At 35.8% G+C, this 17,760-nt stretch overlaps 1 protein-coding gene across 6 annotated transcripts in view; it reads left to right on the forward strand.

Annotated features, from left to right (window-relative positions):
* Positions 1-17,760, forward strand: part of CHSY3 (chondroitin sulfate synthase 3) — a 289,205-nt gene that overhangs the window by 251,240 nt on the left and 20,205 nt on the right. For 5 of the 6 annotated variants that reach the window (XR_004624007.1, XR_004624008.1, XR_004624009.1 and 2 more), the window contains exon 3: positions 13,078-13,263. The exons of the other annotated variant lie outside the window; for it this stretch is intronic. Coding sequence is in view for 1 of the 5 variants with exons in the window: in XM_034655960.1 (XP_034511851.1) it covers positions 13,078-13,263 (186 nt within the window). In the remaining 4 variants the exon portion in view is untranslated. The remainder of the gene's footprint in view (positions 1-13,077; positions 13,264-17,760) is intronic. 6 annotated transcript variants of the gene reach the window in all.

Here is a 17,760-nt window from a genome sequence, read left to right on the forward strand (position 1 = left end):
GGGTTGAACCTGTAATTAGATTGGGGATTAAGCCCCAGTTTAGTAATTCAGTCTAAGTGACACCATTTTCATCCTGTGGTTTTCTTTTTTGCATAGGCACTAGAACACTCCATGTTAGGGGCACCTGGGTGGCTCAGTCAGTTGAGTATTTGCCTTTTGCTCGGGTCATGATCCCAGGGTCCTGGGATCGAGCCCTGCATCAGGCTCCCTGCTCGGCGGGAAGTCTGCTTCTCCCTCTCCCTCTGCCTGCTCCTCCCCCGATTGTGCTGTCTGTCTGTCTCTCTAAAAAATAAAAATCTTAAAAACAAAACAAAACACTCCATGTTAGAATTAACACCAGTGGTTAAGAGTTAAAGGTCCAGAGACTGTAGTAGAGAAAATTTTTCCGATGGTCAGCTCTGTCCAACCAATAAATCAGTTAACCAGTGAGTGGCAGGAGCATGCCTTTGGAGCCGGAGGTACCAGAGTGTGACTCTCTACTCTACCATTTGCTCTGACGTTATCTTGTTCTTACGCAATCAAGTACCGGCAGGGTCTACCTTACATTAAATTTCCTAGAGTAGTTCATAGTCAGAAAGAGCACCTGGTAAACATTTAATTCAGTTTCTTAGTTTAGAGGGATCCAGTGGAATGCATCTGACATCAAATGGAGGTCTAGTTTTAAGGGGCTCGACATTATGCCCCAGACAGCTTTTGATTTCTTAATCAGGGGCAGCCATTAATCAGGGGAATAAATTTTTTAAGTGGTGATATTTCATAAAGAAAAATACAAATGAGTTGAAGCTTGTCCCAGAGTTTCTGCACCATGTCTTTGAAAGTAGTACTGAAGTGTAAAAAGAAAAAGAGAAAATTGTGGTCAGGGAGGTTTTCAGTATATTTTTTAAAACATACTCCTTCATTGTGTATTGAGATGTTTTAAAGCACGTTTCACACAGAAGTTGTACCTGAGACAACTATAAATTTAGTTATAAGTACTTTTCATTTACATATTGTATCTTCTTTTCTGTATCCTTTCAACCCTTTCACTTGAGGTATCAGGAATAAATGAAATAAGATCTTGAACGTAGTATCTTAATTATGTAATATGAATTTTCTTTGTGGGAATATAAATTAAATCTAATAACTTTAAGCAACCAAATTAGCATGCCAGTTATACTTAGCAATTTTGTATACATGAGCAGAGGTGTGAGTGGCGAGACTTAGGATATTGAAAGAAAGGGCAAGCAAGGGCAGAGATGGGCATCAGTGATTGCTGTAGGTCAGCCAAGAAATGCATCCCCACGTAATTGGTTACTGGCAATACTTACCGTGGAACAGCTTCTTGGTAGAAGTGCAGACCTAATGTAACATGGAACATTTCCAACTAAAAAATCCCTAATCATAGTTTATTTTATTTTGTTTTTCAAAACTCATAGGCAGCACAGTGGTTTGAAAAGAGTTTGAAGGTGTCACCCCGGTTACAGAAAAAGGAGGCATATGTGTTTGAAGACAATCTATTTTGAGATTCATTAGCACCATTTAAAGACAATTCCATCTTAGAACATGATTTCTGTCATATCTTGCATTCCAGTTTGGATCTAAATCTGGAACAGATTGAGTTTTTGCATCCTATTTTTATTCATGGAAAGATTATGTAAATTAGAACCACAGATTTACTCATTTCAACCAAGCAGAGTTAAACTGACAGCAAGCAAGTTCCCTGACCATCTTATTCCCAATACTTGCCTTACATCTATATATATTATTCCCAATACTTGCACATATATATCCCATCTTAGAGAAAGAGTGAGTGGATAAGGTAATTTTCTGCTAATCCTTATTTTTTGATATCAATTTTTTATTTACATTCTAGTTTGTTAGTATATGTATAATACTGGTTTTAGGAGTAGAATTTAGTGATTCATCACTTACATACAGCACCCAGTGCTCATCACAACAAGTGCCTTCCTAATCCCTATCACCATCTAACCCATCCCCTATCCACCACCCCTCCAGCAACCCTCATTTGTTCTCTATCCTTAAGAGTCTATTATGGTTTGCCTCTCTCTCTTTTTATTCCCCCATCCCCTATGCTCATCTGTTTTATTTCTTAAATTCCGCATGAGTGAGATCATATGGTATTTGTCTTTCTCTAACTGACTTATTTTACTTAGCATGATACACTTTAGCTCCATCCACGCTGTTGTGAAGGGGAAGATTTCATTCTTTTTGATGACTGAGTAATATTCCATTGTGTGTGTGTGTATGTGTGTGTGCGCACGCATGTGTGTGTATAATTTTGTGTTTTTACATCTAGATTATTATCGAAAATGTTTATTTGTGGGTGTGTTCAAAATTAGGAATAAAACTTATATTTCCTATATTATAGACAATTGTCCTAACAGCATTTTTTGAATAATTTATGCTTTATTTACCTATTACAAATACTGTCTTTTAATTTATTAGATTTTTGTATATATGTAGGATTCTTTCTGAATTGTTCATTCTTTTCTATTGATCTGTTTATTCTTATACTATTACCACACTATTTAAATTACTCAAAGAAATGTGATGTCCTTCTTTTCAAAAACTTTTTGCCTGGTATTATTCAACTACCATAGATATTTTAGGATAAGCCTATCAAGTTCCAATTTTTTAAAAGCTGATATATTTTCTGGAATTACATTGTATTTCAAAAGGCATTTTAATAATTTCTAATTAATTAATTTGTAACTAATAGGGCAATTAACTTTTAAAGAATTGCTTCTTCATTCAGGACTTCGATACATTTTCTAATTTATTCAGAGTTTATGTTCTTAAATTCTCTTAGTAGAAGCTGTTATACATTTCTTGTTAGGATTTTTGAAAGTACATTGTAATGTGTCTTATAAAGTTGGCATGGCTATTTTGCAAGGGATATCAGTCAATTACATAATTATTACAAACTTGTTACAAAAGAGGATGCTCATTGCATTTCTCACCACTTCCAATTTAGCATAATGCTTCTGATTTAGAATTGAGTGATTTTAATTCTGTAACATGTAGTTTGACTATTTTGTCTTACAAAAAGACTCAAATTATTTTAGGAACTCAGAAATAAGATAACGTCTAATTGGAAAACATCCGTGATTTTCCTTATAAAGAAAAGTCATAAGAAATCCTGAGTTCCACAGTAAATTATTGAAAATTGCATTTTCTGGTCTGTGTTAACTAACTTACTAATCTAATATCCTTCCTTGCTGTTATTTAAAACTTTTAAATTAGAATAAGAAAACATGGTTAAAAAATATAAAAGCTGTGATAATTTTAGATTGTGTTTTGTTCAAACTATAGTATCTCTATACCCTACCCAAGATTCTCATACACCATCATCCCACTGAGAATTACCAATCTCAGTTGAATTATGTTTTATTTTTTACTTGAAAAATTAAAAGTATCCTTGGGCAGTGTTTCAAATTTATACCAGAATGGACTTTTTATTTAATAATTATTTTGTCGGGGCACCTGGGTGGCACAGCGGTTAAGCGTCTGCCTTCGGCTCAGGGCGTGATCCCGGCGTTATGGGATCGAGCCCCACATCAGGCTCCTCCGCGATGAGACTGCCTCTTCCTCTCCCACTCCCCCTGCTTGTGTTCCCTTTCTTGCTGGCTGTCTCTATCTCTGTCGAATAAATAAATAAAATCTTTAAAAAAAAAAAAATAATTATTTTGTCAATTCCTCTATAGTGCTTTTATCTTTATATATGTCTCTGTATAATAAATGTCATTTCTTGGTTTGTTGGGACATTTGTAAAACATTAACATTTAAGTAGAGATACATATTTTCTAGATCTTCTAAACCACTCATTTAAATGATGTATCATATATTTTATTTAATTTTTTAAAAATTTTATTTATTCATTGAGAGAGAGAGAGAGACAGAGAAAGAGTGCAAATGGGGGAAGGAGCAGAAGGAGAGGGACAAGTAAATTCCATACTGAGCGGGGACCGCAACACAGGGCTCAATCTTTGACCCTGAGATCATGACCTGAGCTGAGATCAAGAGTTGGATGCTTAACCAACCGAGACACTCACATGCCCTATATAAGTATATTTTAATGCTTTCCCGTAACTGTTCTTCTTTGACTTTCACCCCAGCATTGTATGTTTGAATGGGCAGTGGTTTATTCTCCCCAGTTAATAGGTGAGAAGATCAACACAAATAATGTGGTTTGCTCACTGTCAAATAGCTGATCAGTAGACTCCCAGTCCAGTGATCTTCCTCGTTAAATCAACTCCTTCCTATATCCCTTTTTAAAAAGCCATAAAACCAACTATCAAGATTCCCATCCTTTTTTTTGTTTTTGTTTGTGTGTTATTTCTCATTATGCTTTCTACAAATGTCAGTTCTGGGGCAGAGTTATGAGGACACCCTAACAAGGGAATCTTGGGAGGTGTTAGAAAAGCTACGTGCAAATTGTAGTGTGGATCTCACGGTAATACAGAGAGAATAAATTACAATGCCGCAATCAACTTGGATCTAAACTCAGGTGATGTGAATGTAGCAATATTGTGCCTTCTCTATGTAATTGCAATTACTTTCAAGTTTATTTTGTCATCAAACAAGCAATTTTTCAATCAGTGCAGCTTGTGCAAATCAGCACTCTGATATATTAATTATTTAATTCATTTATCATGCACTTCTTAATGCCCAGCCCTACCCTCCTGAAAAAGAAAAGATCAAGAAGATTAAGGGAAAAGATTACATGGAAAGCAAATATGAAGGTAATATCTGAGTTGGTTCTCATTCTCAAAGCAAAATTTATATGTATGAAGAGTAGAATAAACCTATTAGTGATATACATGATTTTATTTTATAGAGAAATGGAAAATATTTTAGAAATGCACATAAAGTAGATTTTGTGCTTGGTTATTAATTTTTCCTTCTTTTAAGATAACATATAACTATACATAGGAAATTTTTGTTTTGACGAAGATATTTAAGCAGAGAAAGGGTAGCCTCACATTTTATTTCCTTCCACAAATGACAAATGCTAATCCTGTGGGATTCACTCCCAGTTGATCATGGCACTTTTTCCCTTCAACTTCTGGATCTTTCTCGACTTGGGGTCCCAAAGAGCTGCTCTAATTTGTTCTCAATTCTACTCTAAGCATATTTTTTTCCTAAAACAATATATTTCTTTTTCTTTCTCATTAAAATCATGATCAATTAATCAGACTTTGTCATCCTCATTCACCCCAACACTAGCCATAGAGGTAAATGAAAAATCTGTTAGATAGTATCTTTGCCAAAATAAACTTACAATCTACCTGTGGCTAGGGGAAGATTGAAAATAACTAAATAACTAACAAGCTAAATAAGTAAGTAAATAGATCAATCTCTAATTGACAAAAGAAAAAATTAGAAAGCCAAGTATAACAGTGAACACCAAACTACATAATGTAGTGAGCTCTGTGATACCTTGCAAATAGGGTTAGCCTGTCCTGGAATTGATAGAAGATGCGTCTGTGTTAGTAGGAATTTAGCTGAAATTAAGGATGAGGAGGAATTGAATTGGCAGGGCTATGCGGAAAGGGCAACCTCAGATGATTAAGGACAGTGATTTTTAAACATTTTTTCCCTTCTGCAGAAACTTTTGTCAAGTGAAGTATTACTTACAAACCTAATAGGTAACAGCTCAAAGCAGAGCTGCCCTGAATGGAGAGATGAGAGTCCTGTTAATATGTCCTCCTGGTTTCTCCAGAGCTTCTGATTTAGCAAGTTCAAAGTTATCATTTATATTTCATTTGTATCTATATCTTCTTTGACTTCTTTTAAAGATTTATTTATTTATTTTAGAGACAGAGAGCCTGCGAGAGCGAGGGGAGGAGCAGAGGGAGGGAATCTCAAACAGACTCCCTGCTGAGCACACAGCCTGATTCGGGGCTCGATCTCATGGCCCTGAGATCATGACCTGAGCTGAAACCAAAGGTCGGACACTCAGCTGACTGAGACAGCCTGGCACCCCAATCTTCTTTGACTTCTTTGATGTCTGAATCCCTTGATGGGGACGTTTGCAGTAATTCAGACTTGAACCATGGTCCAAGCAATAGAAGGGGAAGAAAAAGAAAGGATAATTTGGAAGCACTTGTAGAAAAGAAATATAATGTTTTGAAAGGGATGGTGGGAAGTAGAAAAAAGTAGTCTGAGATGTTGCTGAAGTGATGAGCCTATATATTGATAAGAAAAACAGTTGTCCTAGATAGAGACAGGGACAATTTCTCCTGGGAAATCAGAAGAAGACAGTTTATTTGTTTTGCTGTTTATATGTTTTATTTTTTTCCCCTTTCATTGTATCATTGTGCTGAGATAAGTTTTAAAGTGGGAACCTAAGGACCAAATTTATACTAGTTGGATCTTTAAGTGTCTATCTGTTCTGAAAATCTGGAATCTACTCATAGGGGTGTGATGGTCATTGAAGCTCCCATCTCCAGACAGCCCTAGTCCTGCATCATTTACAGCATATCACACCCTGGAGATAGAGTAAGAGGAAGGCCAGGTCCTAGCCTTCAGAAAACTCCCAATTTTAATTTTGATGAATAAAGAATTGTAAAGTTAAAACTGAGCTAAATAAGTGGGACAGAATGGTACCTAGTGCCAGGAGAACATATGCTAGTCCTGAACTAGTCAGAGAAAGGATCCATGAGGCAGTGATATGTAAGCTAAGTAATTTCAAGGAGAGGGAAGAGCATGTGCAAAGACACTAAAAGGAGAGGAAGCCAGTATGGCTGAAGCATAGAGGGCAAGAGATAACAGAGAAAGCTGGATAGGGATGCATTTTTCTAAAAGCATTCTTATTCTAAGAGCGTGATGTCATTGATTGGGGGCAAGAGGAATCACGTGATCAAATTCGGGTTTTGGAAAGTTGACTAGTATTGCATCATGCAGAACTGTTTAGAGAGTGGCCAGATGAGACACAGTCAGACAGGTGACTGTTGCAGAAACAAAGAGCAAGTTCTCGGTATCTTGGACCAGAGCAGCTGTCCTAAAGATATAAAGAAGAGAATCAAGATTCTAGAGACAGTTAGGAGGTAAAACAGATTGGAGTTGATGATGAGGGTTAAAGGAAAGCAGTGATAGATAATTGATATATTAAGGATAGTAACTCTTGACAAGTCATCATTATTACACAAATCACTTTCTGAATTTCATGTTTGCTTTTTAATTTTATTATGGGAATATTTTGATGTGCTATTAAAACCTATTTTTTTATATTTTTTGTTTACACTTTTGTTTTTGCTTAAAAAGGACTTCCCCACATGCTTAGAAAATATGAATGTTTACATTTTCTTTCCATTTTTTATAGTTTTCTTTTTTCTTTTTGTAGGGGTGGTTCTAATAGGATTTGGGTCTATAATACATCTGAAATACACATATGTATACATAAACATACATTTACACATATGCATGTATATGTATATGTATGTAATGTATTCAGTATAAGATATGAGGAAGGGAAGGAACCAAGGACCTATTTTTTCCTTGTATAATAGTTAATTGTCCTATTACCCTTATATTAAATTGTGATTTCAAGTCATTTGCCCCTTTTTGTGAACTATTTTCACAATGAATGTTCCACTGAAATTAGCCCTACAAAATATAAATACATAAAAAATTAGACATGATAGTCATATGAAAATTTTGAGTGATCTGTTTTTTAAAAATAACATTGTAAACATACATAAAACAAATTTAAAATGCCTCCCAGTATTGGGAGCAACAGTGTTGGAAATAAGCATGAAAACAAATCCAAAAGCTAGTGAGATTTGGGAGTGTCTATTTTTGCTTATTTATGAAATACAGCTTTTTAACTCATTGATTATACTAATCATAGTTATATTCCTGAGCTCTCATTCACTTTCTCCTTGGAATTATACCTTTCCCTTTTAGTACTAAAAATAAGTCAATTTATTTTACCTTCTCAAGCAGAAAAAAAAATTCAATTCCTCTTAACCCATTTTGAAAGATAACCATGCAGATGTGAAACCCAAAGTATCCTTTATTCTTTTCCTGAAGCTAATGAGTGCACTGTGAAATTTACTGGGTCTCATGAAATGATTTTATTAATTTTTAATACAAATCACCCCTTTCTTTTGTAACAACTTCACATATGAGAAACAGGTGAGCTATACCCAGTCTGCAGTAAGGAAATGTCATTGTAATTAGCAAAATTAGCAAGGTCAAAATGACTCAAGTCATTGTGTTTTCATTTCCAGAAAACTTGACTTTTAAAAGATTAGGCTTCACTTATTCCTAGTTAGCACCATCTTGGAAACACCTACCTGCTAATTAGAGCTGTGATTCCCAGCCATTCCCACAGCAGTGCTGTGCCCATGCAGAAGTCTACAGCACTATAATTAGGAATTTTCTTCTAAGAAAAACATTATAATAGACATCCTGCCATGCTTATGTTATTTTAATTGGATGTTTAGCTCTAGGGATCATCATAATTTATCATAAAACTTTAATGTTAATAAAATCAGCTGGAAGGAAGCACTACTTATCTCCTTGATTACACCATAAGGAGTAGGATCTTAATTTGAGCCTTTCTTCTCTTCTTTTTTTTTTTTTTTTTTTAAGCTAGTGAGAGCAGAGTTGCAAGTGGATCAGGGAATCTAAGTGCTGTAACAGTGCTTCACCAAGTATTGTCTATGACCCATGTGAAAGAAAAGTTACACAGAACAGAGTTAAACTGACAAGGAAGACTTTATTCAAAACTAGTGCAATATGGGAGAGAGATTGAGCTCACGTACTGCTGAAGTAAAAGGCAGGAGAGTTTTTAAGCACTAGGGCGAGCTAATGAAAAAGTACAGGAGGACCTTAGCAGGGTTGTTGGTCAGTGTTACTAGGATATCTCCTTCTGTTAATGGGTGCTTATGGAGCTTGGGCTCCTACCCTCCCACAAAGACTGGGAGGCAGGGCCTCTTTCTTCATGATTACCTTTCAAAGGGATGGTTTCCAAGACATTCCTGGGTTTTAAAGTTGGCAAGAGGTTGCAAGAAGATTTCCATCCCAAAGGAGCAGAGGAAGAATGTATAATCACAAGTTTTCTAAAGTAGATGATCTAAGAAAAGGAATGTCAACCTGTCAAAGTTTAGTCGAATTGAAGGGAGTGTTAAGGCCGTCTTGGTCACTCATTGATGGGCTTCTAGATTTTACCTGACGATCTAGGAACTGTTCTAAAAGTACGAGTCCCTTCCTACAGACAAAGGATTCATAATCTCACAATCCTTAAATTCTATGTATAACTAAAAGTTGCTCAGTAGTAACCTACCAAATTAGATATAATGGGGATATCTTTGCAGTCTGCTTTAGAATGCAAGAAATTTCACCATCTGAAGTTCACTAAGCAATAATATAGAAACAATGTAATGAGTACTTACTCTATGCCCCGTGGTGTTTTAACCATGTTTTATATAATGTAGAAGATAGTCCAGCAGCTCCTCTTTTCCCAGCAGTTGTCACTTGTCCTAGGTCACACAGGGAATGGAAAAGCAGATCTCAGATCCAGGCCTGTAATTGCAAAGCCAGGACGTTGGCCCCAAATAGACATGCATGAGCACAAGCTGAAAGAATGGCAGAGAAACAGACAGGAGAGTTTCCTTTTTCTTTTTTCTTTCCTTTAAGTGATTGAAATGTCCCCGAAACCAGGCCTCAATCCTTTGCACTTCAACAATTCTACATAAACTGTAGTTTGTTCTATTTCTTGAATGGAAGACTATCTCATCTCCATACAGGTGGAAAAGCCTTCTTCTGACATTGCTTTCATTCTCATTTCTTGTGGTCTCCCAGAAGCACCTCATTTATTTGTGCAGAAATTATTAACGTGACAGAATGCAGCATGATTTAGAATCTGTTTAGACTCCTACAATCATTTCACATTCTGGTGGCACAAAGCAGAAATGATGATGGGTGTCCTCGACCTTTCTCCCTGCTTGGATGACTGCATCAATTATGGAAATAGTAAAGAGATGTATGACCACCATCAGTCATGGTACGATAATACTGGACTGTGAGTCACTATTTAAGTAAGATATAAAAGCTTTGAGATATGTGCCAAGTCTCCTACTACGTAGATATTTAGTCTCATGTTACATTTTACTTTTTAATTTGAAGAAACATTTAGAAGCTGAGGAAATACTATGGAATGCTGAGAATTTTCTATGAGAGAATTAAATGTAAATGTTGTGATCCCTGTTTAGGTTCCCAACTTGTTTTGGTGCAAATATGTTAACTTATTAAAAATTAATTATAAATATTTTACCAAGTATTGGGCCCAGACTACCCTCTGGGAACAGGCCATCTAGAAAGATATACAGTCAAGTAGAGTGGCAAATGCAATATGGTATAATTAGTTCAGTGAGCACCCGTCAAAATTATATAGCTCTTTATGGATCTATATATTTAGTGCTTGTCTCCCTCATTAGGCAGTTAACTCCACGAGGGCAGGGACCCTGTTTCTTTTGTTGCTCTATCCATAGCAATTGACACACTTCAGAAACTCCATGAGTATTTTTAATAGAATGAAAGAGTCATTTATTCTGCAAGTAAGAGAAGCAGCCAGAAGGTTGGGGAGGATTGGATCAAGAATGGTTTGGTCGGGGAAAATCACTGAAAAAAATTGTTGTATTGTGAGAGATTCTATTATGTTACCTTTTTCATGTTTTCACTGTTTATATTAATTGGATTCCACTAGCTTTCTTGAGCATCTAATGTACACATGGCCATGCACGGTGTTGTCTAATTCAGTTGCCCCAGTAAGACTGCACTCTGAATGGACTGACAGCTGAAGTCAATTTTACACATAAAGAATATGACATTTTTACTCTTAAATCTCAACAGTATAATGTCTGATTTTGATTTCAGACTATATTTGAACATATACCTTCTACTGACATAAGAAACTGTGTATGACCCAATTAACATTGAACACTGCATAATGGCCCTCCTTCTATTTGTTGGAAGGTCATCAAGTTTTAGCTTCTTACAAACAGCACTCCACACTGCCCTGGAGGTTGCTATAGGAATATTAATGATTATCACTAAAAATTGTCGTGTAGCCAAAGTCTGTAATTACGGAAGTATATGTCATCCTTTAAACAAAATATCGTGAGTTTGCCCTGTAAAAGTTCAGATATAAGACAAGTTAAACCAGTGAATCACCGGAAGTAGAAATTAGTGAAAGTTTATTGTGCATACACCAAAAAGGCAGTTTGAAAATTGGGAGCACTCAAACCAAAATGTAGAAAGAGGCTTAGGGGTATATTTTTATAATAAATCTTAGATAGTGGGAAGGCAGTGATTGTTTATTCTTCAGTGATTGATTATAATATCAGATTTTTTTTTGAATGATAGGGAATTGCTCAGTGGTTATCTCATATCAACCTTGGGAAATAGTTCAAGTGTTGCCTATGATTTACAGGTGCGTAAGCAAGAAATGACCCAGATCAAGTTAGTCTTGCCCAAAAAGCTAACTTAAATTCTGTTTGTATGCCTAGCTGGTTTGTCGGCTCAGGGAGTTTTCAGGGCTGGTCACTGTTCGTTTTTTTTTTATTTTAACAACCCCAGTCTTCATCTGTCCCTTTCTTCTACCTTCTCCATTAGTGGATGGCATGATGTTCATGCAGAATTAGAATATTTGTGATAAATCTTTCATGAGGTTAAATGACCGGGTGCTTGAATTTGGAAAAATGGAAATAAAAAATCAGCAGCAAAAACAAGAAAGAAGATCTTTGACCTTAACTTCAGCACCTTTAGATAAGTAGGACTCTCCTTGGAATTTGAAAGCTTTCATAACTGAAATAAAACCCATGAATTGAAAAGTAGATCTTTTTCTCTCTTCTTATATAATTTTATGCATTGTCAGTGCCATCACGGAGTCAGTATATTTCCTCCAGTGGACACAATACATTCATTAATTGTGCTTACATCTTTCAAAATTGTATGGAAACTACTATCTTGACATTTTGTTTTACAAAGGTCTTCTAAGCCTAATTCAGAAGTGATATCCTCTTTCCTTCCCATTGTCTGGTATTAGTTATGATGTGACAATTAAATCACCAGTGAAGGGAGTAGTTAACTTATGCTGATGTTACATGAATGAAGGTTGTGTGCATTTTTGCAAAGTGGCAACTTGAAAACCCCTTGAAATTCTTCTTTGCCTCTTTTCTCTAACAAATTGTGAGTAGAACAAAAGGTTTAAGTAAAGAGTGAATACAAAACATCTACTTGACAATTTATACCAAAACGTTAAAAATATCTACAGGGGAAGTGAATTGTTTAAGTTTCGACAGCCATCCACTATTACTTAACTGTATGTGGTCCCTGCCTCAATGTGGAGACATCAGGCTAAGTCAGGCAAATTGATGAGCAGTCAAGTTCAATTATCATTAGTTTAGTTTTGTGTTTTTGATTGTAGTATTATTTTATTTATAACAGGGTAATTTAATTAAGATATATGGATTTATTTAAGCTAGCAAATGATTGGCGCCCCTGGCTGGCTCAGTCAGTAGAGCAAGTGACTCCTGATCTTGGGGTCATGAGTTTGAGCCCCACGTTCCATATGGAGTTTACTTAAGGAAAATGAATAAAAATTTAAAAAAATAATAAACTGAGAAATGGTTACCATGATACCATTATAAACTGCCATCTCATTACCTTAGTGATTTCTTTCTGATTTTAAATCTCTTTGATATTTGCTTTAGAAAGCATGTGTTCAGAATTTCCCTGCTGGGGAATCTATATCCCATGGTTATTTTCTGTGTTGTCTGAAGTATTTTTAAACTGTAGAGAATATATACTGCTGAGAAAACTTCACCACATATAAGAGTTAGTATCTGGAAGCTATTTTCTGTGTTGTCTGACAGTTTTTTTTTTTTTTAAACCAAAATAGCTAACAAAATGAAATGTAACAGGAAGAGAAATACCCATTTTAATGGTACAGACTGTCCATAGGATTTCAGTGAAGATTCAACTAGCTAATTAAACAGGCGAAGCACGCAGAGCATTAGTACGAGCTGAAATTAAAAAGGTACAAACTTACCGGATCATTTATGACAGGTTTCTTTAGGTTGCAAGTTGAACTGCAAAACTAAACTACCTGAAACAGAAGAGGAACTACTGTCCTTGGAAACTGGGAAAGCGGAGAGTGATCTGGCCTTAGGTACAGCTCAGTGCTGTGTTCGTTGCTATCAACAGCATTCAGCGTTTCTTACACCACTTCTCCACCCTCGTGTGGGTGTCAAGGTCTGCTTTTCTTTCTCTGGAATTATAATTGTGCAAAATGTGTACCTGTGGCCAAAGGGAATCATTGTTTGCTATCAGGAGAGAGATCTTGCCCATGAATGAAGCTAATCCGGAGTAAACCATTTATAACCGAGTATATTATTTGGCCACACTGTGATTTCTGTTCCTGTTTAGGAAAGGTGAGAATCATGTGAAATAAAAGGAAAAGCAGATCTTTTTTTTTTTTTTTTACCATTTTAATCATATTTAAGTATACAATTCAGTAGGGTCAACCATATTCACCTTGTCTTATTACATCAAATCTCTAGAACTTTTCTTCTTGCAAAACTGAAACCCTGTACCCATTAAACACCTCTCCATTCCCCACTCCCCCAGGCCCCGGAAACTACCATTCTACCTTCTGTTTCTAAGAGTGTGACTACTTGAGGTGCTTCATTTCAGTGGACTCACACACAATCTGTCTTTTTGTGGCTACCTTCTTTCACTTAGTATGATGTCCTCAAGGTTCATCAATATTGTAGCACGTAACAGGATTTCAAAAGGAAAAGACATTTTACGGTTTTTTAAGTTACTTTGAAAGGCTATCCAAGAACACAGATACCCTCAGGCAACTGAAATTCATGAAATAAACATAAAGACAGTCTATGAGACTGACAATAGCTGGAAAATGCACTGCTCACTTCACATTTTTTAAATTCAAATTCATGGAGAACAGGGGCATTACCAGGAAAAAAAGGCAACATCACATCTGCATCCTTTGGACTGCAAGTTTCCAATATTTGCTGCTTTTAGTATCCTTTAGAGTGGGGATGCCTGAGTGGCACAGTCGGTGAAGCGTCTGCCTTTGGCTCAGGTCATGATCCCAGGGTCCTGGGATTGAGCCCCATGTCCAGCTCCTTGCTCAGTGGGGAGCCTGCTTCTCCCTCTGCCTGCCATTCTCTTTCTCTCTCAATCTCACTCTTGTGCTCTGTCAAATAAATAAATCTTTAAAAAATATATTCTTTGGGGGTGATTTCTTTAAAAAAAATGAGACAAAATATTTTAAATTTTTTGCATGTCATTTTTTTAAAGATTTGTTTATTTATTTGAGGGACAGAGAAAGTCTCAAGCAGATTCTGCACTGAGCGCAGAGCCTGTCAAGGGGCTCAATCCCACGACCCCAAGATCCTGACCTAAGCCCAAACTGAGAGTCAGACATTCAACTGACTGAACCACCCGGGCATCCCTGCATGTGATTTTTAATTAAACCTTTTATTTTGAGACAAATATTGATTTGCATACTTCTGTAAAAAATTTTTAAAAAGTATTGCAAAGAAATCCCATGTACCCCTTAACCAGTTTCCCCCCGTGGCAAAATCTTGCAGAAGGGTAGTTAAACATCACAACCAGAATATTGACTTTGATATATCCCACTCATCTTATTCTAATTACCCCAGTTTTCCTTGTATTTATTTTTGTGTATGGATATGTGTGGATAGGTACATACACGTGTATGCAATTTTATCACATGTTGGACAGAGAAATTTTAGAGTTTATAGATTAGATGTGGCTATTTCCAAGGTGCTCTCATTTTTATAAATCTTAGTAGCACTAAGAGTATTATTTTATGGTCTTAATTCTATGTGACAAACATACATAGATGATATGAGGAAGGGCATATCTTATCATACTTAAACTAGATCTTTGCATTCAACAGCTTATTCAAGTGGTATCCTTTAACATTTTTCTCATTCACTCTATGACTATAAAATGATAGATGAATGTTTTCCCCAAACTAATTTCTTCTCTTTAATATTTAGAACTAGGTACAGTTTTTTATTTTTTAAGATCGTGGGGCTCCTACTCACAACTCCCAGACAAGAGTCATGTGCTCCACCAGGCTGAGCCAGCCAGGCGCCCCAGGTGCAGTTTTCATTATAGCACTTTCACTAGGGAAGTGGGAAATACTTAAAGAACTTTACTATTAATAGTTGAAGGTAATAATTGAGGGAAAATAATTTGAATTTTTCAAATTCAAATTGAATTTGAAATTGATTTGAAAATTCACTATTTTGCCTATACCTTCATATTTACTGGTTTTATAGAATAAAAGAAAGACCATTAGGGATTTGCTTTAAGGGTAATAAGACTCCCCGTTTGGTTATGTAGTATTGCGTAACTAAATCATAGAGAATAAAATGAGTTTAAATATTTGCAAAGCAAATTACCCAACCCTTAGGTACACATTTGCCATTATATTTTACACCACTTTAATGATTTATTATTTCTTGTTCACATTCATAAATTATTCTACTTTGCAGAGTCTATACTTCCTAGAACAGGAATGTCTTTTTTCTACAAATCCTCCTTAATCTCATTTATAGGAAGAGAGTCAAAGAGAATTTTCTAAGTTAGAAGATTCTTTTAACAAGTGGTGTAAGGAGAACAAAAGAACTTGCACTAAATTGAAATAGCTTCTTTACACAAATAAAGTAAGGAAATTTTCTCCTTAATAGAGAAAGATTAATGCAACTATTTTCTCAATAGAGAACATGAAAGATGTTCATGAACAGTTTTCCAGTAATGGCATGGCCTCTAATTTCTCCATTGTTTCAACAGATACCTCATGAAGACAATTCAGCTTTTTAGTTTTTAGATGATAATCTGAGGTCATATGATGGCTACACTGAACATATTTGAATTATTTTTTAAGGAAAACTTAAGGCCATCCTCAGTTGCTCACTTATTAAATACTAATACTAGTAAAAATAAGTACAGTAATAATAATACCTATTACTATGACCCCTATTAATAACAGTTACTATATAGTAGGTATTCTTCTAGGTACTTTAATTTCTCTAATCCTTTGTAACTCTTTATTTCTATTCCATTTTTTAAAAAATATTTATTCATTTGGGAGAAGGAGAGAGAGAGTGCAAACCGGGGGAGGGGCAGAGGGCAAGGGGGGGAAGAGAATCTCAGGCAGACCCCCTGCTGAGCACAGAGCACCACACGGAGCTCAATCCCACAACCCTGAGATCATGACCTGAGCCAATGTCGAGAGTCGGACACTTAACTGACTGAGCTGCCAAGATGCCCCTCTATTCCACTTTTTAAAGCTTTCCTACTTTTTTTTTTTAAGAGAGATTTTATTTTTTTAAGTAATCTTTACACCCATTGTGGAGTTAGAACTCACAACCCTGAGATCAAGAGTTGCACGCTCTACTGACTGAACCAGCCAGGTTCCCCTAAGCTTTCCTACTTTCCATCTTTTCTATCCCTTACTGAGCTTTCCATGATGTCTTTTCTTTTCCTTTCCTTCTGATTTTGTTTTCATGTCTGTGATAGTTTATTTGTTGTGCTTTTTTTATTTCTTAGTTCTATGAACTGACATTTCATCTCCCCGTCACATCTTTGAGATATTTTATTTCTACTTTGCTGTTTTCCTTCTTTTCTTTTTTTTTTCTTTTCTTTTCTTTTTGAGAGAGAGAGAATGAAAAAGAGAGCATGGGGGGAGGGTCAGAAAGTTGATTAGTACTGTACAATTTGATAAATTTAATATTACAAATAGAGTAATGGGGAAATCCTTGAAAACAGTGTATTCATACACATTCTAGGAAGTACAGTTATGATGAAAATGTCTTGAATTATTTCATGTTTTCCATGAAGAAGCATAGAACATATCCAAATTTCCTATTTTTAAATGTAGGGAAGTCCAAGCTATACAACATAAATGTGAAAATGTTTAAGAGCCTGGCCATGAAGTCAGCCAGATCTGGATTTGTATACTGGTTTCACCATTTCTAAGCCATTTCCTAACCAATCTGTCTCAATCTCAGTCTCTTTATCTATAAAAGGGAAAATGTCAACTACCACAATGTATATTAAAATGTTGCGCTATATGAAAAATATATATACAATGCTTAATGTTGTGTCTGGCACATAGAAAACACTCAGTAAATGGTAACTGTGTATAAGTAATAGTTCCAGGATTTGCCAGTCTCCTCCAGAGGCTGTTGTTTTTAGCTAGGAATTTTCAGAGAAGGAGAATGGCACCCTTTCCTTGGCTTGCTCCATCTTTGCTTATCTCTGGAAATGCTTGGAAACAGTTACAATTTGGCTACATGCACTCCAGTGCTTTAATGTATCAAATATGCCATTGAAGCATCTTCTCCTAACAAGAGAGCTCAACATTCTACTCTAAGAAAGATAAATTATTGTGGAAATTTCAGGAAACTGGGGTTCACAACGGTTAAGTGACTTAACCCCAAGGGTCAAGTGATATATAAGACATTACAACTATAACTATAATAAGTAGCCAGTTTTTGTTACTTGTCACACCAAATTTGAATGTAGCAAAATTGTTTTAAGGAAAAAGTGTAAAATTTACTTTTAAAATATTGTTAGCTTGTTTGAAATAATTCAGGACCTCTGATAAAGGTGGCCTCCTCCTTTACAGAACTTTCAATTGATTTCATGCCACTTCCAAAGATTTACCCTGGAAGGGGAAAATCATTT

The sequence above is a fragment of the Ailuropoda melanoleuca genome, chromosome 3, assembly GCF_002007445.2.
Source record: "Ailuropoda melanoleuca isolate Jingjing chromosome 3, ASM200744v2, whole genome shotgun sequence".
In the NCBI taxonomy this organism is placed as follows: domain Eukaryota; kingdom Metazoa; phylum Chordata; class Mammalia; order Carnivora; family Ursidae; genus Ailuropoda; species Ailuropoda melanoleuca.